This window comes from Crotalus tigris, unplaced genomic scaffold (genome assembly GCF_016545835.1).
Source record: "Crotalus tigris isolate CLP2741 ecotype Arizona unplaced genomic scaffold, ASM1654583v1 scf7180000024342.5246164, whole genome shotgun sequence".
Taxonomy (NCBI): Eukaryota; Metazoa; Chordata; class Lepidosauria; order Squamata; family Viperidae; genus Crotalus; species Crotalus tigris.
Window position 1 is genome coordinate 656,393 of NW_024100512.1, and position 25,064 is coordinate 681,456.

The window sequence follows — 25,064 nt, forward strand, 5'->3', positions numbered from 1 at the left end:
TAAATAATAAATACTGATCTCCTTTTGCTGGCTGATTCTTGTGTGGTCAGTTTGGAAAACACTTGGCTGTAGTAATGTCATATAGTTAAACTCATGAAGAGAAGGAAGAGGAATTGATCAGATGGCAAGAAAAAATATAGAAAGAGCAAAAGAAGGAATTAGCTGGGGAGTGAAGCTTTCTGCTAGGCAAAGGAAAGGCCAGTAAGCAAGCAGACTATATCTCTATCTTTTTTATCTTCCCTGCCCTGCTAATAAACCGAGTTGGAGATAAGCCAGTTCATAAAAGAATAAACCACTTACGCACTCTCATATATACCCAGTGGTGGGATTCAAATATGTAAACAACCGGTTCTCTGTGTGGATGCCGCTTCTGGGCCTGGGCAACAAAAAAATTAGCTTCCGGTTCTGCCGAAGTGATGTGAACCGGCTGAATCCCACTACTGTATATACCTCTATACTGGTCTTGTCGATTTTGTAAGCAAATCATGGAACTGTGCCTTTAATGTGCAAGCAAAAAATTCAGACTTGCCTTAAGAGTATTTTCAGCTATGTTTCTTTGTCAGAGCAAGACATACACCGATCCCAAACAAAATATAGACACTGCAGTACATCTATTCTTATTGAGTAAAGGTCTTTGTGAACTTTGCAAACTCAATTGACTTTTTTTTTCCTTTTTGCCTGGAGAAGAAAAACAAAGGCCTAAATGATAATTGCCCTCCTTTCTGATAGATGAAAAAGACTGAACAGCTTGCCCTCATGTGTTTTAGATGAACAAAATCTTGGCAAAGAGTCAACTTGTATCTTTCAATAGAGTCTGATTAATATGATTACACACATATTTTTTCTGGTAGTGGTACATCCATGTTACCTAGAATGGATATAATTCCTGGTCATGAATCAGTGTGGTTTATACGTGGCTTAGACCGAGCAGATCTTAGATCTGCATGTAGATGCTTTTTAGGAGTTCAGTGTATAGTCATAGGTGTAAAATTCTCCTGTGAGCAAAACCAAGGAGGTGTCATAGATTGGAGTTTGGGGAAGAAGAGTTTTAGAATAGTGGATACCATTAGAGGTTAAGCATTAAAAAGAGAATTTATTGTTGCTATTCGAAAGTTACAATAAGATAATATAGATAGTCCTCGACTTATGAACATAATTGAGGCGTGTCATTTATTAAGCGGATCGAAATGAGACTGCTCTCAATTTTGCAATTTTTCCCCAGTGGTCATTAAGTGAATATTGCAGTCATTAAGCGAACCCATTGTCCACAATGAACGGCCTTAATGGTAGTTTCTGGCAAAAAAAAATCATAAATCTCAGTCATGTTGCAAATAGCTATAAATGCAGGTCGGTTGCCAAACATGATCACATGATTACGTGGAGAAGGCAGCTAACAGAAATTCAAATCTAGGTTATAAGTACGCTTTTTTGGGGGAGGAGGCTGTCATAATTATGAATGGTTACTAAGCATTCAAGGGCCACTTGTAAAGGAAAATATGTGCTGTCAGGTAAAATAACAAAGAAACAAAGTTTGTTTGTTTGTTTGATTGATTGATTTTTATTCCATTTTTATGACTTTATAAGTAATTCAAGGCAGCACACATACCTAATATTCTTTCCTCCTCCTCTTTTTCCTACAACAACAACCCTGTGTAAGGTGGGTTGGGCTGAGACATAGAACGATTGGCCCAAATCCACCCAGCTGCTTTTATTCCTAAAGTGGGAGTAGAGCTCATGGTCTTCTGGTTTCCAAGCCAGCACCTTAGCCGCTATACCAAACTAGTTTTCCTCTTTTTTTCTTGCATATTTTACATATTATCTACATGACTATATGAAAAGTTGAAATGCAGCCTACATATTAGCCTTGATTCACATCACCAGCTTTTTTCAAAGGAAATACTAATATGATAAGAAGCAGAGGAGGTTAAAATATTGATTTTTCGTTAGTAACATGTTTGTTCCTTTACTGTTGCTGAATGGCTGCTAATGATTTTGTTCTCATTTTCTGCAGCTGGACAATCCTGACGAGCAAGCAGCACAAATTAGGCGGGAACTTGACGGTCGACTCCAAATGGCAGACCAGATTGCCAAGGTAAGAGAGGAAGGGAGGGCTGCTTATTGGGTTTGAGTCCCCTCCTTTTTTTATGGCTCAGGCAGTGGCAGTGTTTATCAAAAGCTGCCTGTGTATTTGCATGTTGACACTTTCTGTCAGAGAAGCACATGCTCTCTCCGTTATGGGATCTGCCTTCTGGAATGAAATCCTCCAGAGATTAAAATGGCTTCCATCTACCCTAATAATGTTCCAGATGTTATGAAGATCTGGCTGTTCTCCCAGGTTCTGGGGCAGAGTGAAGGTTGAGCCCCTGATGGATAGATATTTTTTAGCTGCTCCCAATTTCTTTTTCATCTCCTATAATTTTTAAAAGGATTAAAATTGTAAGCTGCCCTAAATTATTGAAAATCGGATGGCCTATAAATTGTATGCATGTATAAATAAATAATTGCTGAGATATTTAAGGAACTAGAGATTTAAAGGCAAATAAATTTGAAGACCATGTTGTGTTGTTTCAGTGACATAAAACAGCCAGTGATGTTCAGATAGTCCTCGACATATGACTGTCACAGAACTTGATTATGAACGTAAATTGTAACAGTCGTAAAGTGAATCGACTATGTGACCAACCCAATTTTACAACTTTTTTTTCCAAAAGTCATTAAGTGAACACTGCAGTCATTAAACAAAACCACTGCTTGCTGTGGGGTGTTGAAAACTGAAAGTAAACAGTGGCTTTCAACAAAAAAGGAAATTGTAGTCACTTGACTGTGGGATGTGGCAACAGCCCTAAATGAGAGCCATGGTTAAGCTCCCGAAATCATATCATGGGGGGCATAGCCTTTTGGTGGGGGAGATTCAAACTTCAAACAGTTGCTAAGTGACAGTTGTAAGTCAAGGACTCTCTGTATACTGGTTTAGGCATTAACTTAAGCTTGAGAAAATCCAGAATACTAGGGTTCTCTCAGCCATCTCATAGGGATAAAATTAAGGGAGATCTCCAGGAAAACCATGCAGGTCTCCCATAGGAAAGATGGAACATAATTTAAATAATTAATTCTAACGCCAGCCACTTTCACCCCTTGGGAGATGCACTATGTTATACTGGGTCCTGATTTAAATTTGGGGAGGGGGGTATTATTTGTTTATATGGGTGTTCTTAGACTAGTCACCAGGTACATTGTTGTGTGACTAAAATGGTGAGAGAGTTTCATAAAAGCCTTAGGTTCCTATAAAAAAAAGTGAGATATAAATGAAATCAAAATGTAATATAATGGCATTTGAAAAGGAAATTGAAAATTGCAGATTAAAACAAAAATGGTGCTAAACATCACATGCTTACAGTATTTATTTCTTAACGTATCAAAGGAGCAGGATGTTACATTCTTGGCTGGTTTGTTTGAGAGAAGGAAACCATTGGAATACAGTAGAATATTTATTTGGTTTGGCATAGAAGTGCCATTTCTGGCCATTTGCATGCTTTCGAACTGCTAAGTTGTCAGGACCCGGGGCGAGGACGGGAGCTCACCCCGTCGCATGACATTTGGGTCCTGGACCTGGGCTGCCGGCTTTCCTGTTTTAAGTGGTGTTTGTTGAGAAGTATGGGAGTTGCAGTACAAAACATAGAGATATCCCCCACACAAAGACCTAACATGACCCTGAGAAAATGGCAGATACAGAAGGAGTATGCAGTGGTTCATGGATCCAGTTGAACTAAGGAGGATGAGAAATCGATATAAATAAAAATGTAAATGTTCATTTGTTCAAAATCTTAAATCTCCGAAAGTTCTTCACTGATTGCTTTGAAATTTTGACACAACGTTGCATTCGAATACACACATGTTTTTATATACCTACTATTATATAGATGCCACACCTGTGACAGGTAAAAACATGCTTTTTTAAAAAAACAGCGCCATCTGTTGGACGTAATCTCTACATCTGAACACACAATGGAACAACTAAAAATATTGTATACCCACAAGCATTGTGAAATTAAACATATTACAAACGTGCGCTTTCTCTTTTCTTTCTTTTCTGTTTAACCACACTGAGCCACAGCAACGCTAGTAGGGGAAAAAAATATGAGGGCCTAATTACATCAAGCATGGTGAGGTACCTTAGGAGGTTAGATTGTGTATTGTAAATTGTGAATATCAAAATAGCTGAGGACTCAGATATAGAATTTGCCAGGCATTCAGTACCTCCAGTTGTTCTTCTGAGTCTGTGTCTTAATGGATATTGTGTTGTCTTGATACACAGATCCTTTACTGTACCTGACAGCCCATGCAGTTGTATCAATTACCAGTTCCAGACCTTTCAGTTCATCTTCAAGTAGCACAGATATAAGTGTCCAGCCAAACTAAGCCATCACTCCCTGAAGGAGACAGGATAATAGCTTCAATGTTTATGTATCCTATTGGGGAGGGTGTCTTTAAATATGCTGTTTTGTTGGGAAACATTTATTTTAGCAAAATACTCCCAAGATATCCAAGTGAATCTTTGTAGAACAATTAATCAGTGGAACAACCTGCCTCCAGAAGTTGTGAATGCTCCAACACTGGAAGCTTTTAAGAAGAGACTGGACAGCCATTTGTCTGAAATGGTATAGGGTTTCCTGCCTGAGCAGGGGGTTGGATCTAGAAAATTGTAACAGCAGGCACTTCAGAAAAGACCAAAGTAGATGTAAAAATTAACACAGCACAGCTCATATATTTATGTTTATTTCACACATGCTAGCATGTGGGGAAAAATATTTTACACATTAATAATAAATCTTTCAAGAATAACAGAGTTGGGAGGGACCTTGGAGGTCTTCTAGTCCAATCCCCTGCACAAGCAGGAGACCCTGTACCATTCTGGACAAATAGTTGTCCAATCTCTTCTTAAAAACCTCCAGTGTTGGAGCACCCACAACTTCTGAAGGCAAGCCATTCCAATAATGAATCGTTCTGACTGTCAGGAAATTTCTCCTTAGTTCTAGGCTGGTTCTCTCCATGATTAGTTTCCATCCATTACTTCTTGTCCTGCCTTTAAGTGCTTTGGAGAATAGATTCACACCTATTCCCTTAGATATTGGAACACTGCTAACCATGTCACCCCTAGTCCTTTTTCTCATTAAATCAGACATGCCCAATTCCTGCAATTGTTCTTCATATGTTTTAGCCTCCAGTCCCATAATCATCTTTGTTGCTCTTCTCTGTACTCTTTCTAAAGTCTCAGCATCTTTTATATATCATGATGACCAAAACTGAATGCAACGTTCCAAGTGTGGTCTTACTAAGGCTTTTTAAAGCATTACCAGAACTTCATGTGATCTTGATTCTAAGCCTCTGTTGGCTTTTTTGGCAGCTGCAGCCAATCTATTCTTTTCAGCAGTAATAAGGTGCCATCCAAATAAGAAAAGCCTTTAACTTAGATTACTTCTTAACAATAAGAGTTCACACAGTCAAGGTTGGTGTTGCTTGGGCAAGAAGACCCCAACAGATAAGGGAGGTTATAAAATATGTAAATTATATGATCCAATAAGTAGATACATTATGTCTGGATGGCAAAAGGTCAGAACACTGGTAAGTAGCAAAAAATGAAAACTTCTGTATACATTGATGCCTTTTAGTGGCCAATCAGCCTGGATCTGGTATACTTACTTACAATCTATTGTAAGAAACCTAAGGATAAATAAATGTTTTCTCCCATGAGCTTACTACATTTCCTTCTCTTGCACATTATGCAGGAGATCATGAATTTATACCAGTCATTAAAAGTATGGAATGGTTGGACTGTTCCTCATTTTCTAAATAACCTTTTAATGAGAAATCTGTTCCGCAGCCTTCATGTCAAAATCTAACTCTTTTTCAAAGTGCCCCAGCGGAGACATTTGGCTATGTACTTGCCCATTCATTACAACAAAATTTTGCTTGGAGGAAGCATTTAATTTTCTGGCCCTGGGCACATTTCCATAAGTTAAAGACCAGGTGTCCTCAAATATGGCCACTTTAAGACTTGTGGACTTCAAATCCCAGAATTCCCCAGCCAGCCTGGCTGGGGAATTCTGGGAGTTGAAGTCCACAAGTCTTAAAGTGGCCAAGTATGAGAACCCCTGTTAAAGACTGATCAGTAGAAAGAGGTTTTATGCCTCATGTTGAAAACTGGAGAGGATGTAAAATAACATAGCAAAGTGTTATGGAGTGAAAGGTGCGTAGAATTACTGGTGGGAATGATTTCAGTTAAAAGTTTCTTAAACTCTTGGGCTAAGAGATTTGGCCACAAAGATGTTCAAAAGTTGTTTTTTAAAAAATACAGGTCATCCTTGACCTACAACCAATCATTTAGAATTGTTTGAAGTTACAACAGCACTGAAAAAGGGGACTTATGACCATTTTTTGCACTTAGCAACCATTTTAGCATCCCCATGGCCATGGGATCAAAATTCAGATGCTTGGCAACCGGTTCATATTTATGAAAGTTGCAGTGTCCCGGGGTCATGTGATCCCCTTTTGTGACCTTCTGACAAGCAAAGTCAATGGAGAGGCCAGATTCACTTAACAACCGTGCTACTAGCCTAGCAAGTGCCGTGATTCACTTAATGACTGTGACAAGAAAGGATGTAAAATGGGGCCAAACTCAACAAGTGTCTCGCTTAGCAAGAGAAATTTTGGGCTCAGTTGTGGTCGTACCTCAAGGACTATCTGTAGCCTGTCTTGAACAGAACCAGTCATCTTTTTTCTCTCGAAGTCTATTCTTCAAGATGGGAAGCAATGAAATGAGTTGTGCCTGCAGCAAAAGTGGGGTGCAGCACACATAATTCCCCAAGAATAACCTTTTTAAATGCTGTCTCTCAATCATCAGCTGATGATTGAGAGGATGTAAAATGAGATCATGCTTAGCAAAGATGCAGCCTGTTTCTTGGTGGGAGAGTTTGGTCAGGCCTTCGATCTGGCTTAATGTCTGCCTCGACTTGGACCTTAGGCAAGAACGATCCTTGACTCCATTTTATGAGAAAGATATATTTTACTAAAGGTCAAGTGAAGTACAATATGGCAAAGCCAGATCTAAAGTTCACATGCCAAATCCCCAAGCATAATTCCTCCCTTCCAGGAACGTCCTCCCTGTTGTCCTCAATTGTCTGAATCATATTCAAACTACATATGTTGTTGGAACGATCACCCTTGGGATGCAGCTACATTTCTTCGTAGGCTGTTGTCCTTGAATTCATGTCTCTAGCCAGCACAGCCAGCAGCAGAGTCCTCTTCCCCCACTTCCATTCAGTTTCCCTGTAGTTCATGGCAGACTGGCACTGAAGCAAAATAGTAAGGCGAGTGTGAGGTGGCATTTCTGATATTGGCTTTGTATGATTCCTTGATGCTTTATAGCTCTTCATGAATATTATTGTACATAAGGGCTTTTATCGCACAGTTGCAATAAAGGACCAAATGAAGTAAAGAAACTATGCAGTTCCTTGATCCAGCATCCTATTCAATGCAGCTATGTGTGATATCTGGAATTTCAGCCTTATTTGATGTTCTTGCTTATTTTCTTTCTGGGCAAGACTTGACTACTTTGATCCTTGTGGTCATTGTCTTGTAATACTCATGTCAAACCTGCTGGCTTAAGGGCAGACTCAATATCAAGGTCTGTCTTCTTTCTGCAGCTACTTAAATATTCAAACTCTTTTCTGAAACACTGCAGAACTAAGCAGAATGCTTCTGTGCCTTAAAAAACAAATGCTTCTCCTCTCCATGTTCTCTATGAGTTCTTCTCCACATTAGAAGAATTTCCCTATCCAAGAGACAATAGGAGAGATTTTTCATGCAAGGGGGATCCGATGCAAACTTACATGTAGCAGTTGCCTCAGGCAAATATCAGAGATCAAACCAGATCCCACACCTCTTCTGGCTTGTATTTTTAGAGCGGTGCTTCTCACCCTGAGCAGCTTGAAGATGGGTGGACTTCTTGAGGGTAATTTGGGGAGATGAAGTTCCCACTTCTTCAAGTAAATGGCTAAAGCTTTTGTTTTCACTGATCATCAGGAAACTTTACATGATCAGTTTCATCATTATCGGGTAACATCAGACATGAATGGTAGAGTTGGTAAATCTTATACTATGGGGTTCAGACATTCTTCTGGATTTGAACTCTGGGACCTTGCACTTTAGCTAATGCAACCCAGTAGCTTTGGGAATTATCCAGGCCCTACCGTTCAGTTAAATAGTGTTAAGGAAAGGGTATATAGAATCTATCAGAATATACAGTATAGCAGAGTCTGGATTTTTTTGTTTCTTTGAATTAAGAGCTTCATCACAACAAATTATTACCGTTCTTTGTGCAATTCTTTCAGTATTAACTAGTAATATTTTAAATTGCTGGTTTTATTTTGTAACAAATCCATCCTGCATCCATCTGTCTCACTCCTATGCATGGACCAATACTGACCCATTTTCTAAGGATTTTAATTGCTTTTGAATCTTTTGAAGTTCTATTCTTACCTATAAACAATTTCTACCTATTCCTCCATGCCTTGAGATCACAATATGCAGTTCACTCCACTTGCTCCTATAGGTACTCCTTGACTTACGACCATAATGGAGCCTGCCAATTACAGTCGTAAGTCGTGATAGTCGTAAAACAGGTCATCACATGTGGTAATTATTAAATGAATGTGGTGGTTGTTAACCAATGCCATAGTCATTAACTAAACCCATTATTTGCTTTGGGGCATTTTTGCTGAAAACTCAAAGTAAACACTTGTTTTCAGCAAAAATATAAATCTCAGTCTTCTTGATGCTACAAACAGCTGCAAAAGTGGGCTGTTTTCTGAGTGCCTGAAATGCAATCATGGACCATGGAGAGTCCAGACATCAGAACATCAGAACCAGGTCATAAATACCTTCTGGGAGTCTGTCATAATGTCATAAGTCAAGGGCTACTGTCAAACGTATAAAGCATAGAGTACGACTTTGGGGGTGGGGTGGAGGCACCTATACTTTAAAACTTCCTACCTAAAATCATACGCTCCCTCTGATCTCATCTACATATGTAGCAAAAAGTGTTGGTGGACTCTAGTTGCAAATCACAGGTTTTGGGAGCCCAAAGGCACAAAATGCTGAAATATTTCCCCAGTAATGTGTGTGGCCATCGGAACAGATGGTTTTATATGCAGAGCAATTTTGCAATAATATCCCTAATGTACAATTTGGAATCCACCTTGCTAACATAACATTCTGGTTCATCCTCATTTGACATTTATAATTTCCAAGCTTTAGGTAAGCGAAGTTTCCCTTATCTCAATTCATAACATAATCTAATATTCAAAATACACATCTTATCTGTTTGAATATAGTCTTGTTCTATTTCCTAAAAGTTATCTATTTCCCACCATATTAAATAATCTAATTAATAATACAGTATCCCCTTTAATAAATCAAAACCATTATATATATTGTCTGGGTTAATCAATAAATCAAACTTATTAATAATATTTTTTTCTTTTGGGTCTAATTTTTAAATATTAAACAAATAAAATCCTTATTTTCAACTAGTTTCCAAATATTTTAAATTTAATGACCAAAATTCCCCTCATCTCAACTTCTTCCTTTAACCCTCTAATTAGTAATATGAAATCCCCTCTAATAAATAAAAACCCCAATTTTCTTCAGCCTTATTCTGGCCTTCTTCCTATGCCAACTAGCATTCCATGTCAGTGCTATTAGATAATAAAATAGATCTCCCTCTATTGTTAAATATACTATTTGAAATAAGAGAGACCATTTATTTGCCATTTTTTTGGGAAGGCTACCACGGGCAGGCAACCTTGGCTCTTTTATGACTCGTGGACTTCAATTCCCAGAATTCCTCAGCCACAATTTAGCTTTCGGCATGGGTTTAGACACCACATTAAACCAATCACATTATGCCTTAACCCGGGGTAGGCAACCTTGGCTCTTTTATGACTCATGGACTTTAACTCGCAGAATTCCTGAGCCAGCATGGCTCAGCTTGGAAACCTCTCCCTTTCCCCTCAGCATGGCTGGCTCAGGAATTCTGGGAGTTGAAGTCCATGAGTCATAAAAGAGCCAAGATTGCCTACCCCTGGGCTAGCCCATTTGTATTCATTAAATCATCTCCCTATTATTCCAAAACCCCATGATTGTCCTGATATGTTTATCTTCCATTCAATCTGTTCTTCTTCTTTCTCAAATTTCTTCTGATTTATATAGAAAGTCTTTTCCATTTTGAGTGTTGTCACTCCCTTTCCTGGATTTCCCATTAACTGTATTTGTTGGACAATTGAGTCCTCTGTCTTAGTATTTGATTGTTCCACTTCTTCTGTTATCTTCCGCATTGTTAGTTCTTTGGTTGTAGTCAAAATTTGGGTTTGTGTATCTAAGCTGGCATCTTGTTCTTTTATGTTGGGTCTTATTTTGTCACAAGCTGAAAGAATGGTTTCAGGGAAAGGATCTTTTCTTGGTCTTCATCCATATTCTCTTAATAATGTGTTAAGTTGAGGACTTTAAAATCAGACGTTAAAAATATTTTTTTAACTAGATATGGGACCTTTATTTCATATGTTTATAGGTAGTCTTTATAGTAGAAGTCGTTTGTCAAGTAAGATTTTATAGTCTAAGATATTTCATCATCTCATATAATAACCAATGTTCCTCAAATAAAGAGATGGGAAGGCAATTCCCCACATATAACTCTGAAAGTCAGTAAAGGGTAGCCAATTTCCACAGTACCTAGCACTAGGTGCTGAAGTTCCCCAAAACAACAGCCCAAGGGTTTTTTTTATCAAAAGGTGGCACCATAACCACATGGTTATGCTATGGTCATGAGACTGAAGATCTGGTCTCGACTGGGTGGCACTTGACTCTGGGATGGGAATCAAGACTTTTACAGCTTTGAAGCTACATGAAAATTTCCTCCTTTATTCAGTAAACAAGAATTTAAAAAACAAACAGGTCAGCTCAGAATGAGCTCTCAACTTCTAGACTTTTCTTAATATGAAGGAGAAATCAAGACAAGTAACTAAACTCCTCACAATAAACATTAGTCTTCTGCATTGCCACTACAAATACCTATTGGAGAACTGAATTCAGTATGTATAAATATATGCAATCTTGTCAATCATAAATTCTTTTTTTTTAACTTTCCATCACAGGAGCGTAAATTTCCTAAATTTGTGTCCAAAGAAATGGAAAACATGTACATTGAAGAGTTGAAGTCCTCAGTCAATTTACTCATGGCAAACCTGGAAAGCATGCCAGTGTCCAAAGGGGGCTCCGAGTTCAAGTTACAAAAACTAAAACGTAGCCACAACACTTCCATCATTGACATGGGAGAAGAGAACGAAAACCAGCTCTCCAAATCAGATGTTGTGCTATCTTTCTCCCTGGAGGTAACATCTAGTTTTCATCAAATAAATAGAAGGGTGTTGTAAAAAAAACTGTTCAAAATTTGGATAACAGCAGATCAATGTCTTGGCAATCAGAACTTAAAATGGAATCCCAACTTTTTATAGTTTTGGCAATTGCTCTTTTCATTTGGGATGTAAGGAAGAGAGACAGCTAACTTATCCTTGGTCCACCTGTAAACTATGAACCAAGCTACCACCATATTTAACCATTGCATGGATTTTTAACATGAAAAATAGTAGATGCATAGCATAGTCTGGGAATATATTGAGGGAGTAATACCAAGTGTAGAGACACTAAGGAACTCACAAGAACCACAGGAAGGGCTTTTCACAGGCTGATAAGTTAGATTCTCGAGTTCTTAATTGACAGATTGTTTCCCACTGAATCCTGGGTTTCAGGCAGGAGTCTTTCCACGCTTTCAGAGAGATGCTGGAGATTGAAGCTAGAGTCTCATGGGTAGCAAGCGGGTGTTATACTTGGGTTACAGGATGAAGAGCTGTAGCAGGGAAGGTCAGAGTCTAAGACAATGCTGGAGGCCAGCTTTTGTCTGTTCTTGCTTTTTAAGGAAAATGTTTAAATTAATTAAATATTTAATTAAATAAAGTTAATATTCCAGTGGGATAAGGAGCCTAACAGGCTCTTAAAGGGGAAGTGGTTGCCTGTTGCTCTTACCAATGTTTTTGGTTAATGTGAGGATTCTAATTTCAAACCACAATAACAACTCCCACAACCTTCCAATTTACCCTTGTACTCCTACATGGTAGATTTTTCTATGCTTTCCTCAAAGCATTATAACTTGTGCTTCATTCTGGAATTGATTCCTGAATAAAGAACATTCCCAAGAGTCACAGCCTCTTTATCTCTCCTTCTTTCCCCTCCCCCCTCTCTCTGTCTCCCTCCCTCCCCCTCCCCCCCTCTCTCCTTTAGGTTGTCATCATGGAAGTTCAGGGTCTCAAATCTTTAGCACCCAACCGGATTGTATATTGCACTATGGAAGTAGAAGGAGGAGAAAAACTACAGACTGACCAGGCTGAGGCATCCAAACCAACGTAAGTGTCCATCTTCACCACCATCATATTTCCTCCTTTATTCCAGATATCTAGCTGGCATATCCAAGGAGCAAGGCCCTTGGATGTCCACTAGGCCAGGGGTCCCCAACCCTGGTCCGTGGACTGGCACTGGGCCGCAGCATGCCAGAAACCGGTCCACACAAATAAGTAAATCCCCATCCGTGGGATGCAGGCAGTACATGAAACCACAGCCTCTCCGGTCCGAGGAAAAACCTCTTTTCCCTGGTGCTCAAAAGGTTGGAGACCTCTGCACTAGGCAACTCAGATGACTGCAGCCCCCCCCCCCCCACTATTGCTTCCCTGGGGGTGTCAACTGGTGCCAGACCCGGATATCCACTGGACATATTTATTCATTATTTATTAAGAAAAATTATATGGCTGCCCAATTCACTCACTACAACTTTGTTGGTGGAAATACATTGGAATAAGTGAAGAGTGGCACCCTGGGCTGGATTCATACCCTGGAGTAACTATAACGAAATTTATTTAGTTTCTCTAAGCATATCAATTAACCAACCACCATAATATCTAACCTGTTTAGATAAGATCATTTTATTTTTTAAAAAAACATTAATCTTGGGGAAAAGAAGGAAAAACTGGCATGTTACTTGCAGTTCTGTCAAAAAAAGAAAATATAAAATCAAGATCACTGAACTCATTTTTTTTTAAATACATTTGTCTAAGGGGCAAGTGATTAAAGAGATATTTACACAATTTTGACTATCATGCTAAAAATATATCCTACACACTCTTAATTCTGAATGAACAAATCACAAACTACCATCTTTTCATTATGAAAGAAAGCCGAGTGATTGAGCTGGGTTCACACATCATGCTAAGCCTAGTTTATTTAACTGATAGATTGCTGAATAAATCACAATGGCTGATTCATAAAACACGATAAGCTATAAACCATGTTTATAAACCAGACTTGCTGGCCTCCTACAATTTATTAAGCTATAAAGCAGGATTTATAAAGCTCAGTGAGCGAATTCATTCAGAATACCATACCACACCTAAACATGCTTATTGTACGGCTTAACAAAATGTGCACATCCTAATAATAATAATAATAATAATAATAATAATAATAATAATAATAATAATAGTAATAGTAATAGTAATAATAATAATAAAGTTGGAAGAGACCTTGGAGGTCATCTAGTCCAACCCCCTGCTCAGGCAGGAAACCCTATACCATTTCCGACAAATGGCTGTCCAGTCTCTTCTTAAAAGCTTCCAGTGTTGGAGCATTCACCGCTTCTGGAGGCAGGTTGTTCCACTGGTTAATTGTTCTAACTGTCAGGAAGTTTCTCCTTAGTTCTAGGTTGCTTCTCTCCATGCTTAGTTTCCACCCATTGCTTCTTGTCCTGCCTTCAGGCACCTTGGAAAATAGCTTGACTCCCTCTTCTTTGTGGCAACCTCTGAGATATTGGAACACTGCTATCATGTCCCCCCTCGTCCTAGACATACCCAATTCCAGCAGCCGTTCCTTATATGTTTTAACCTCCAGTCCCCTAATCACCTTTGTTGTTCTTCTCTGTACTCTTTCTAGAGCAGTGGTTCTCAACCTGTGGGTCGAGACCCCATTTGGGGTCGAATGACCATTTCACGGGGGTCGCCAAACAACGCAGTGTGCCATTTTTTCCCCTTTTCCTTAGCTGTGCTACTCCCTTTTATTCTAGTGGCTTTTGAAAGCCAATAGAATAGACTCTCTTGAATAGAGTCTAATTCTATTGGTTTCCAAAAGCCAATAGGAATTTTCTAGGCTGTCTCTGCCCTGCTGAGCCCGCCAAAAGTCCCATTCTGCAAATGGTGCTGCACCAGTTGAGTAGTCCTCGACTTACGACCGGTTAAGTAGTCCTCAACTTACGACCAGTTGGGGGTCGCGGCATTAAAAAGGTTGAGAATCACTGTTCTAGAGTCTCAACATCTTTTTTACATCACGGTACATCTTAAGTGTGCTGTAATTATTTTGGTCTAGAAATAACTACTCCAAACTTCGGTCAATTTTATTTATAGCCAAAAGGCCAAAAACAAGATACCAATGCAATCTAAACTTGGATTGCGTTAGATGTAACAATTTAACAAGTAAAATGTTTAATAAATACTACATGATACACTTAAAACCCCAACCTACTGATAGGTTACTAAAAACCTTGGTTTTATAACCACAGTTAAACATTTAAATTGAAAAAAAGTATTGTATTGTATTGTGAATGTTATACGAGTCTTTGGCAAGAAGTTATCTGGCCTATTTTAAAATCTAAACAAGAAAGCAATACATCTGAGTATGTAAAAATTTTACTTGCAGATGAAAATCCTAAGATTACAGCAGCAACAGTTAGATGTTTAACTGTGGCTATAAATAACTACTAACCTGCTTAAATCTTACAGCCAATCCAGTTTGCCATAAACACAGTAAGTATTGGTTCTAGTCTAGTCATTTTCTTCTGTTTCAGTGTCAGATTTTGCTGCTCTTCACCCACACACATTAACATAATGGAGTAAAGAATAATTTTGGAGTCTTCAGATAAATCCCAGTTATAATTTCTCCTGCACACCAATAATCTGTCTAGGCACAAGTTAGTAGGGCAGCTCCTAGTGCATTTTGCCCCACTGAAATGTGAAAATATGTGAAATATAAGGTTGACCATGAGTCCCTATTCTATTAAAGTCTATTCTGAGGAAAAAAATAATTCAATAATTATATGTCTTGCAACAAGAAAGGTTCAGTGTTCTTGTGCTGACATTCAGTCTGTCTGATATATCATTGTACAACATTCCTGGTTTGGTTTTAAATGTAAAATTAAGTCATCTGTATGCTTGGCAGGATTTTAGTTAATTATTTGAATGGGAAATGTTCAAATATGCCAGTTTAATAGATTCAGTAATTGTATGTTGTGTAAAGACATTTTGCTTTAACTGAATTCTACAAAACAGATTTCAGATAAAATTGTCCTCTGCTCCCAAATCAGTTAAATTTATCTGGTATTGTTATGAGAAATAGGAGGAAAGAGATTCAATTGGATCACATTTTAAGGTGAACTTTCTAATTCAGTCTTCCATCTGCAATGAAAATCAATTATTCTTTTAATATTTGGACTCTTAAAATTTGATTATGTAGTCTTCTAAGTAAATATATATATAGAGAAAGTAAATATTGGTGAAAAATAATAGACAAGAGATGATATAATAGGAAAAAATGTATATATTACAATAATTCATATACAACTGTATATATAAGGAGATAAGACTATGATAATCCGTACAGATTTCCATTCAGTTTCATACATTTGAGCCAAACTTCCATTTATAAACAATGGAGTGAAATCTAATACGGCAATTTGGTCCATCCCTAATCTAGCACAATGTGTTTCATGGTTAAGTCTCTGGACACATTTTATTCATTAAATATTCAGGAAGTTCAGGAGTTTGTATAGTGTGTGTGTGTGTGTGTGTGTGTGTGTGTGTGTGTGTGTGATTTATTGCAAGTCCTGCTTTCCCAAATTCACCTTGGAGTGTGCAAAAGGCACAGTGTGCCATCTAATACAATCTAGGATTACCGTACATCTGGGTCCCCTTCCCCCTGCCATGCATCCTCTTTTCAATCTTTAAGTGCTCCATCTGCCTGGGAATTCAAAATATAAAACATCTGGGTTTCTGCAGAATGAAAATACATGATAGTGGGGTCTCTCCTGTTACTCAGAAGGTCTCTTTGTGAGCAACAGACAGGCTGAAAAAGGCAGATCAAGGGTAGAACAAAGGGAGACTGGCATGGTTGATTAGCATGCCACTCATTTCATATCTTCCAGAGAGAATATAGAGATTTCTTTGGGAATTGGAAGTAGAATGTTTCATAAGAATTTTGATTCTGAAATGCAGCTAAGCCCTGTTACCTCCCATTCTTTGTTTGGAACATATAAAGAATGCTTGCTGGAATTGGGTATGTCTAGTTTAATGAAGAGAGGGATGAGGGGGTGACATGAAAGCAGTGTTCCAATATCTCAGGGGTTGCCATAAAGATGGAAACTAATCAAGGAGAGAAGCAACCTAAAACTAAGGTGAAACTTCCTGACAGTCAGAGCAATTAGTCATGTGGTCAAAGATTTCTCTAGTCAAAGTAGGTAGAATTGTTCTATCCATAACCTAACTTTTAGGCAACACCTTTCTTTTGCTTTCCTTTTTCATAATTGTTGTGATTATTAATTTTGAAATTAATACATTAGTGCTGTTCAGGATATACAGGTAGTCCTCGACTTACAGCCATTTGTCTAGCCACTGTTCAAAGTTACGACTGGTCTTTAATGAAAAAAGCCACTAAAGACCAGTCCTCATACCTATAACCCTCAAAGCCCTGTAGTCACATAATCAAAATTTGGGCACTTGGCAATTGGCACGTATTTATAACTGTTGCAGTGTCTTGGGGTCTCCTGATCTCTATTTGTGACTTTCCCAGCTGGTTTCTGACAAACAAAATCAATGGGGGAAGTTGGATTCATTTAAGAACCACATGATTCACTTACCAACCAGGGTAATTCATTTAACCGTACTAAAAAAGGTCATAAAATTGGCTGTCCCTTAACATCCACCTTGCTTAGTAATAAGTCATAAGTCAAGGACAATCTACAGTTCTTGATTTGGGCTTAGGGAAAAACGATTTCCACAATGTCAAATACTGCTTCCACTTCGGGAGACATTTTCTTTATTATCTGGATTAATTTTTTTGTTTGAGCTTTAGAGCAAAAAAAAAAAATCCAATTACATTAGCTTTTGCTTGTTATATAGATTTTTTATTTGCTTCACTTTAGGGTCTTCCCTTAGCTTCGGTTCCTAATAACTTGTTCCACTGTATCTGTTCCTTCATAGCACATGAAAGGGAAAGAATATAAGCCAGGCAGTGGTGGGATTCAGCCAGTTTGCACCAGTTAAGTAGAACCGGTAGCTAATTTTTAGTTGCCCAGGCCCAGAATGGACTTCCGGAAGTGGGATCCATACAAAGAACCGTTTTTTTATATATTTGAATCCCACCACTGAAGCCAGGGGAAGAGGAAAGGGAAGTAACAATGAAAAAATAAGCAAATGTTATGCAGCATATGAAGTAGACTCATGCACCCTGCATTTAAAAGTGCCCCCTCCTTTAACTATTTCAAACCATTCAATAATGCAAGTCTTAACACAATCCCTATCTGTAGATCAAAAATCCTTCAAGACCTCTGAATTTAATATAGCAGTATAGGCTTTCACAACCACAGTCAATCAAGCAGCAAAGGCCTTTCAGGCTGTATCGCTTGGTCTGTATTGTTGCTGGCATTTTTGGAGGCAGTGTGTGTTTCATAATGTACTTTTTGGCAACTGGACAGGGACTGACTGTGATTTTGTACTTGTACCTGGCAAGCCGCTTCTATAGAATCATCCAGCAAGGCTGATAAAAGACTTCCTTGCCCATCTTGTTCTTGGAACAGGTGAAAGGATTCACTCATCATCCCAAACCATATATCCATGCTTTCTTCTTCATCATACTGGATATGCAGGATTCAAAGGACGACTTCTGTTCTGTTCTTCATTTCTAAACTTCATTTCTAAATCTCAGCCTTGTTTCTTCCCTGGGAGGTCAAAAAAAGGAGAACCAGAATTCCCTAGGTAGCTAACCCTAAAGGAAAAGTAGGGATGACAGTCTACTTCCAGCCCACAGTTTTATTGCCCCCAAATATCTGTGTTGAATAGCAGTGTTATATGTTACCTTTTCTCATCTTTTCTTTTGTATGCAAAAGGTTCCAAAGTAGAACATCTCAAGTCAACATCTCAAGGGCTGGCAGCCTTTGTTTGAAAATTTCCATTTAGATTTGCTTTGCTGTTCAGTTGCCAAACAACTGCTCAAACTTTCTGTAATGTTCTCCTTCCTCTAAATCAACGGTTCTCAACCTGTGGGTCGCAACCCCATTTGGGGTCGAACGACCATTTCACGGGGGTCGCCAAACAACGCAGTCCGCCATTTTTTTCCCCTTTTCCTTAGCTGTGCTACTCCCTTTTATTCTATTGGCTTTTGAAAGCCAATAGAATAGACTCTCTTGAATAGAGTCTAATTCTATTGGCTTTCAAAAGCCAATAGGAATTGTCCAGGCTGTCTCTGCCCTGCTGAGCCCGCCAAAAGTCCCATTCTGCAAACGGTGCTGCAAGTTGTCTGCAGCGTCTGGAAGTTTCCACTCCTCCCTGCTGAGCAACTACTAAAAATGTAAGTAAAAGAGGGCCAGGGGTGGGAGGTGGGAGGCCGGCGGGTGCAGGGAGGGTTGCTGGCGTGCGTGAGGCCCAGCAGGTGCCTTACCTCCCTTGGGCTGGGCCAGCTGGTGGCCCAGCCAGTGGTCAGCCAGCTCTGTCTCTGCCGCTTGCCAGCTACGCCTCGGCCGGCGCAGGGGGCGGCACCACACATGCGCGGCGCTCCCGGGCAGGGAAAGTCTTCGACTTACAACCGATTGGGTAGTACTCGACTTACGACTGGTTGGGTAGTCCTCAACTTACAACCGGTTGGGGGTTGTGGCATTAAAAAGGTTGAGAACCACTGCTCTAAATCTATATTCATATTGCTTAAGTTCACTAGATTTTATTCTGCCCCCGCCCGGTGCCACAAAGAAAAAGTTACTATTATGTTAGTAATATCTTCATCAACATTGGTGTCATTATAATTCATATTATTTTCTTGGTGCTCCATTTCCAAAGACTGCATTTGCCTTCTTCTGTCCAAGAAATTGAGGAATGTGATCATGCTTCCCTTCCGCAGGCTAATCAACTTTCCTCCAAGGCTTAATTTTCTATTGTTACTATCTTTCTTGCCCTCCCTTAATCCCAGATCGATTGTCTAGATCCCTCTTAAATTGCAAAATTCAGATATGGACCCAGTAGAGTGATTTCTGAGTCATTTAGAATGACATGAACATATTATTTTTTAACCTGGAAAGCGGGATTCTATAATTCAATCAAAAATTGTATTAGCCCCCCCCCTCCATTTTTAAAGCTGTGTTGCCCTGTCGATTCCTATGAAAAATGTGACCAAAATACTAAAAAGCAAAGAAAGAAAGCAGACCTAAAGTTTAACTGATAAGGAGAGAACTTATTTTGTGAGGAATGATTGATGTATCTTAGTCTTCAGGAATAACAAAATGAATGATACTTATCTGATTGTTTAATCTTATGGACTTAATTTACATGTACTTATTTGCTTGACTTGGCAATCTTTTCTCATTTAGGGTTGATTAATATCAAGGGATAAGTTTCCAATCTTAGAAGCATTAAACATTTTCTTCTGAGATTCAGCTACATTGTCAATAGCATTTGGCAAATTATTCCACCACTTTCTGATTTTTAACATTGAGTTAGTAACTTTTTTAATTGGGTTGTAATAAGCAATCAATAAAGTACTCTGGTAAAATACTTAGTAAGTGTTTGCTAAATTATAAATGCTTAATAATATAAATATAAATAAGTATAGATGTCATCTGTGAAAAGCAAGTAAGCTGGAAAAAATCTCTTCTAACATTTTTGTATTCTGGAAAACATTAACCTCTATTTCTCTAAAGTAATTATCTTTCTATTTATCTTTTTGTTCAAATATCAATGGCACTGCTTAACATGCTGCAGATTTAATATAAAGATCACATCATCATCAGTATTTGTAATTTTATAAAAGAGAAGCCATATTATAAATCATAGCTTTTTTTTCCAAATCAAATCAGCATTACCCTTCTATCTTAAGTTCTGTGCCTTTCCAATGTAATGAACAAGCACTAAGATTGAATTCAGAAGTAGTGCAACAAGCTAACGACTCTGAATCATAGCATGTTATTTTCTTGAAACCCCCAATAGATTTTAAATGATCAACAGCGCTCTAAAGTCAGTGCTGCACAGAATGTTCCTGTAACAATCTCAGTCATAAAGAAGACTACCACATAACTACTTGAGATTAGCTTAAATACTGAGAAGAACAAATTGAAAGCTTATTAGTGCCATCTAGTAGCTGAAAAGCAACATGGCATGTTTCATTAGAAATCGCTTGTCAATACATTTTCTTTTTGTTTGTGTCACTTTAGCTGTTCATTGCCATTCGGTGAAGCTGGAAGTGAGTTCTCCAGAGGCTACAGTAACTATGTGCCCTTTGATAAAGGACAGTCCTTTATTTCAGAAGGCACCTCTTTAGATTTATTTATTTTTTGAAAACTCATTTTTGTCTGTTTGGTTCTTTAGCATTTTACTGTACAAATAGTATCACTTACTCACAGTCTTTCATCTCATGTGAAAAAATATGAGATTGAGTTGTCTTTTCAAAGCAAATTTACATATACTGTTCAGTTGTAAGTATTGTTATTAGAAGATGCATAAACATTTTATTGGTTTTGTTTTGAATTTTTCTTTGTAAACTGAAGTTATAAAGATACATATGCTTTCTCCCAATGAACCTCTTTCAGACTAGCCCCTTTTTCAGGTTTGCCCATTGTTTTTTTCCAAGAAAATATAATCGTTGTAATGAAGGCTGGTATTACTTCCATTCCTTCCATGAAAGAATAAAAATGATTATCCAAGCCATTAACTATAATAATTAAAAAAAACTGAAAAAAGTGAAACGTGAAAGAAAGCAATTAAAACAAAATGGATGGCACATTAACAAACTACCTGAACAGCACAAAATCAATTAAAGGCCACCTAACTAGGCAAACAAACTTTAATGCCAAGCATGGAGGGAAGTGTGTAGTGGGGTGCCCCAGGGCTCTGTTCTGGGCCCAGTGCTCTTCAACATCTTCATCAACGATTTGGATGAGGGGATAGATGGGGAACCCATCAAATTTGCAGATGACACCAAGCTGGCAGGAATAGCCAACACTCCAGAAGATAGGCTTAAGATACAGAAGGATCTTGACGTACATTGGGTTCTATCTATCAAAATGTGTAATCACCTTTAAAAGAATAAAGCAAGAATCAGACCTGTTGGGGTTATTGGGATTTTCTTAATATCTGTTAGTCAAATCATAAAAGAAACCAGTAGATGTCAATACTTTTGCCCAGAGTTTCAGAAGCTGTATAGTTAATTACATATTTGTTAGTGCAGATTGAATATTGGTCATTACAAATACTAAAAAATGTGTGAGTATGCAAATTGATTAATCAAAAATACTTTGTATTTTAAAGTCAGTCCCCCCAAAGATTTATCATTTTTCATAAAATCCATGAAAAATGAAAAGTGCAGTCTTTAAATAAATCACATATGAAAAGCACGCTGAAAGTGGGTTGACAAAAGAGAGCTTGGAAATTAATATTTGTGATTAATTATGTCAACATTTTAATAAACATAATAATAATGTTTAATAAAAAGGAATCCAGCTGCATTATTAATTCTTCTTTAAACAAGGCATACTTACTCTTTAAGTATTTTCTGTGGTTACAGTAATTTTTAATTAAATTGTAAGGTTAAATCTTGTGTGTGGAAGTGGGGCACTTAATATGAATGTAAATAATAATTTGGTGGCCCTGAATTAGAGTATGTCCTAATGCTGAATATCACTATGACAACTAATTACATCATCCTCAGATAAAACCTGCCCTAAATCTCATTGCTAAATTGTCATGATATAATTAAATATTTCACAGTGTCATTAAGTATGAATTTATAATCACCACATCATTGTGAAAGGTTTACTATATGTGTTTACTCTCATTTGGTTTATTCCTTTTGTGACTGGTGTGATTCTCATAAGGAAAACCTAATGGAAATTACTGTTTGCATTTGGATAATAATATTTGTTGATAACATGTGGTCTCTGGATGCTTCAGCAAATAAAAGTCTTTTAATAGTACACAGAAATAGGCATCATGCAAAGCAGATGCTATCAAAATGCACAAGATTATAGGGCATTTTTTTTCTTCTCCTTAATTCCTTTTACAAACACTTTTCACACACTAAGTTCTGGTTTCCAGTCTATTCAGTGGACATGGATTTTGAAGAGCGACTGAAATGTCAGCCAGAAAAAGAAAAGATATTACTGTACAGTATATTCAAAAGAAACTATAAGCCCTGTGACTCTGAATTGCAAACCACAACTCAACTGTTTCTTTTCCCTTGTTAACTTAATACCATTATTTGTTAAAAATATGTTTTTACAATAAAACCTCAGTTTAATAAACTATTTGGGAAAGGGCTATCTGTAAATTTTAATTCTTTAATAACTTTAATTAAATCAAAGTATACATCACATGAAGGTGTCATTTATGTAAAACCTTTATTTATCTATTCATTTATTTAATGAGATTTATAACTCACCCTAACACACTGTAGAGGGCAAATAACAGACACAAGAATTAAAAATTATAAAAACAAAATATAAAGGTAAAAGTAATGCAATCAATTTATCCATCAATAAGATGACCTCCTTCCAGTTCCGGTTCGCGGCGTCACTAGTCGTACGATAAGACTTCTCTCCTCGTCGACTAGGTTTCCCTCTGTCGGTGGACCCTAACTTTTTAATTAAGTTAGTTATCATTGGAAGAAGAAATGAATGAGATTGGTGATAAGAAAAGGGTTGAGAGAGATTAAAAACTTTAATATACTTGGTAGAGATATTTGAAGTGATAATTTGTTGATGTAAAACAATATTTGATTATGGTAATTTTAAATTGATAAAGCTTTAAAACAGGTGGAGTAGTAATAGAAATTTAAGCTAGAAATGGAATATATTAAATCTATTATGTTATTTCTGAGAAATAGAGAGATGATAGTGAATGTACTAAGTTGAGCTGTTTATGTATGTTTTTTACCTTGAAATGTTTGTTTACCCAAACACCATGATGTGTCTAAAGTATTCTTTCTTAAAATTAAAAAACCAATAAAATACATTTTTTAAAAAATAAGATGACCTCCAAGGTCCCTTCCAACTTTATTATTGTTATTGTTATTGTTATTATTATTACTATTACTACTATTATAAATGTAAGGGATGAATCCCAATTTAATAAACATTACAGTAGTCCTGTTAGGGAGAGTAAACAATGAATGAAAAGTTAAACCAAAGTTTTACTATATTTATACTATAATATTAATCTAAAATTAGTTTCTGTATGCTAATATTACATAAAATATAAAAAAGAATAAGAATGTAACAATAAGAAATAGCAAGTCAAATAAATTGCAACATGATGTTAAAAAAAATGAAAATGAAATATAGCCAAATCTAGTTTACACTAATTTCACTCTTCATATTTTCCAATCTTTATTTCTATATTATTTGCTTCTATCATACCAGATGCAACATTATACATTGTTTTTATACATTGCAATGGACATACTTGAATATAACATACTTGGATATAATATATTATAATATATAATATATATAATATATTTGGATATACTTAAATATTTGGATTTCAATAAGGCTTTTGACAAAGTAGACCACAACTTACTTCTTGGTAAGCTAAAAATATGTGGGATACACAGTATCACCACCAGATGGATTTGTAACTGGCTGACAAATCACACTCAATGTGTAGTCCTCAATGGAACTACATCCACATGGAGGGAAGTAAGTAGTGGGGTACCTCAAGGTTTTATTTTAGGCCCAGTACTCTTCAACTTCTTCATAAATAATTTAGAGGAGAGAATAGAAGGGGAACTCATCAAATTTGAAGACAACAATAAACTGGCACGAATAGCCAACACTCCAGAAGATAAGCTCAAGATCCAGATGGATCGCAACAGGCTTGAACACTGGGTCCTATCAAACAAAATGAAAATCAATGTAGAGAAAAATAAGGTTTTATACTTAGGCAAGCAAAATCAAATGTACAAATACAGATTAGGTGGAAACCTGGTTCAATAATTTTAATTGGGAGAGGGTTCTTGGAGTCCTAGTGGATAATCACTTAAATATGAGCCAGCAATGAGCAGCAGCAGCAAAAAAGTCAAAGCAATCCTAGGCTGCATTAACAGAGGCATAGAATCAAGATCCCATGATTGCATGAAGTATTAGAATGCTTTATACAGTTTTAGTAAGACCACACTTAGAATACTACATCCAGTTTTGGTCACCATATTATAAAAAAGATGTTAAAATTTTGGAAAGAGTGCAGAAAAGAGCAACAAATATGATAAGTGGGCTGGAGGCTAAAACATATGAAGAACAGCTATAGGAATTGAATTTATCTAGTCTAGTGAAAAAAAGGACTAGGGGATGACATGATAGCAGCTTTCCAGAATTTGAAGGGCTGCCACAACCTATTTTCCAAAGCACCAGAAGGCAAGACAAGAAACAATGGGTGGAAAATAATCAAGGAGAGAAGCAACTTAGAACTAAGGAGAAATTTCCTAACAGTGAAAACAATTAACCAGTGGAACTGCTTGCCTTCAGAAGTTGTGGGTACTCCATCACTGGAGTTTTTAAGAAGAGACTAGACCAGTGGTTCTCAATCTGTGGGTTGGGACCCCATTTAGGGTCAAATGACCATTTCACGGGGGTCGCCAAACAACGCAGTCTGCCATTTTTTTCC

The 25,064-nt window shown here is 37.4% G+C and overlaps 1 protein-coding gene across 34 annotated transcripts in view; it reads left to right on the forward strand.

Annotated features, from left to right (window-relative positions):
* The window catches only part of CADPS (calcium dependent secretion activator), a 448,877-nt gene that overhangs the window by 196,498 nt on the left and 227,315 nt on the right, over positions 1-25,064 (forward strand). For all 34 annotated transcript variants that reach the window (XM_039326616.1, XM_039326619.1, XM_039326630.1 and 31 more), the window contains exons 4-6: positions 2,012-2,092; positions 11,211-11,447; positions 12,394-12,515. In XM_039326616.1, coding sequence (XP_039182550.1) covers positions 2,012-2,092; positions 11,211-11,447; positions 12,394-12,515 — 440 coding nt within the window. The remainder of the gene's footprint in view (positions 1-2,011; positions 2,093-11,210; positions 11,448-12,393; positions 12,516-25,064) is intronic.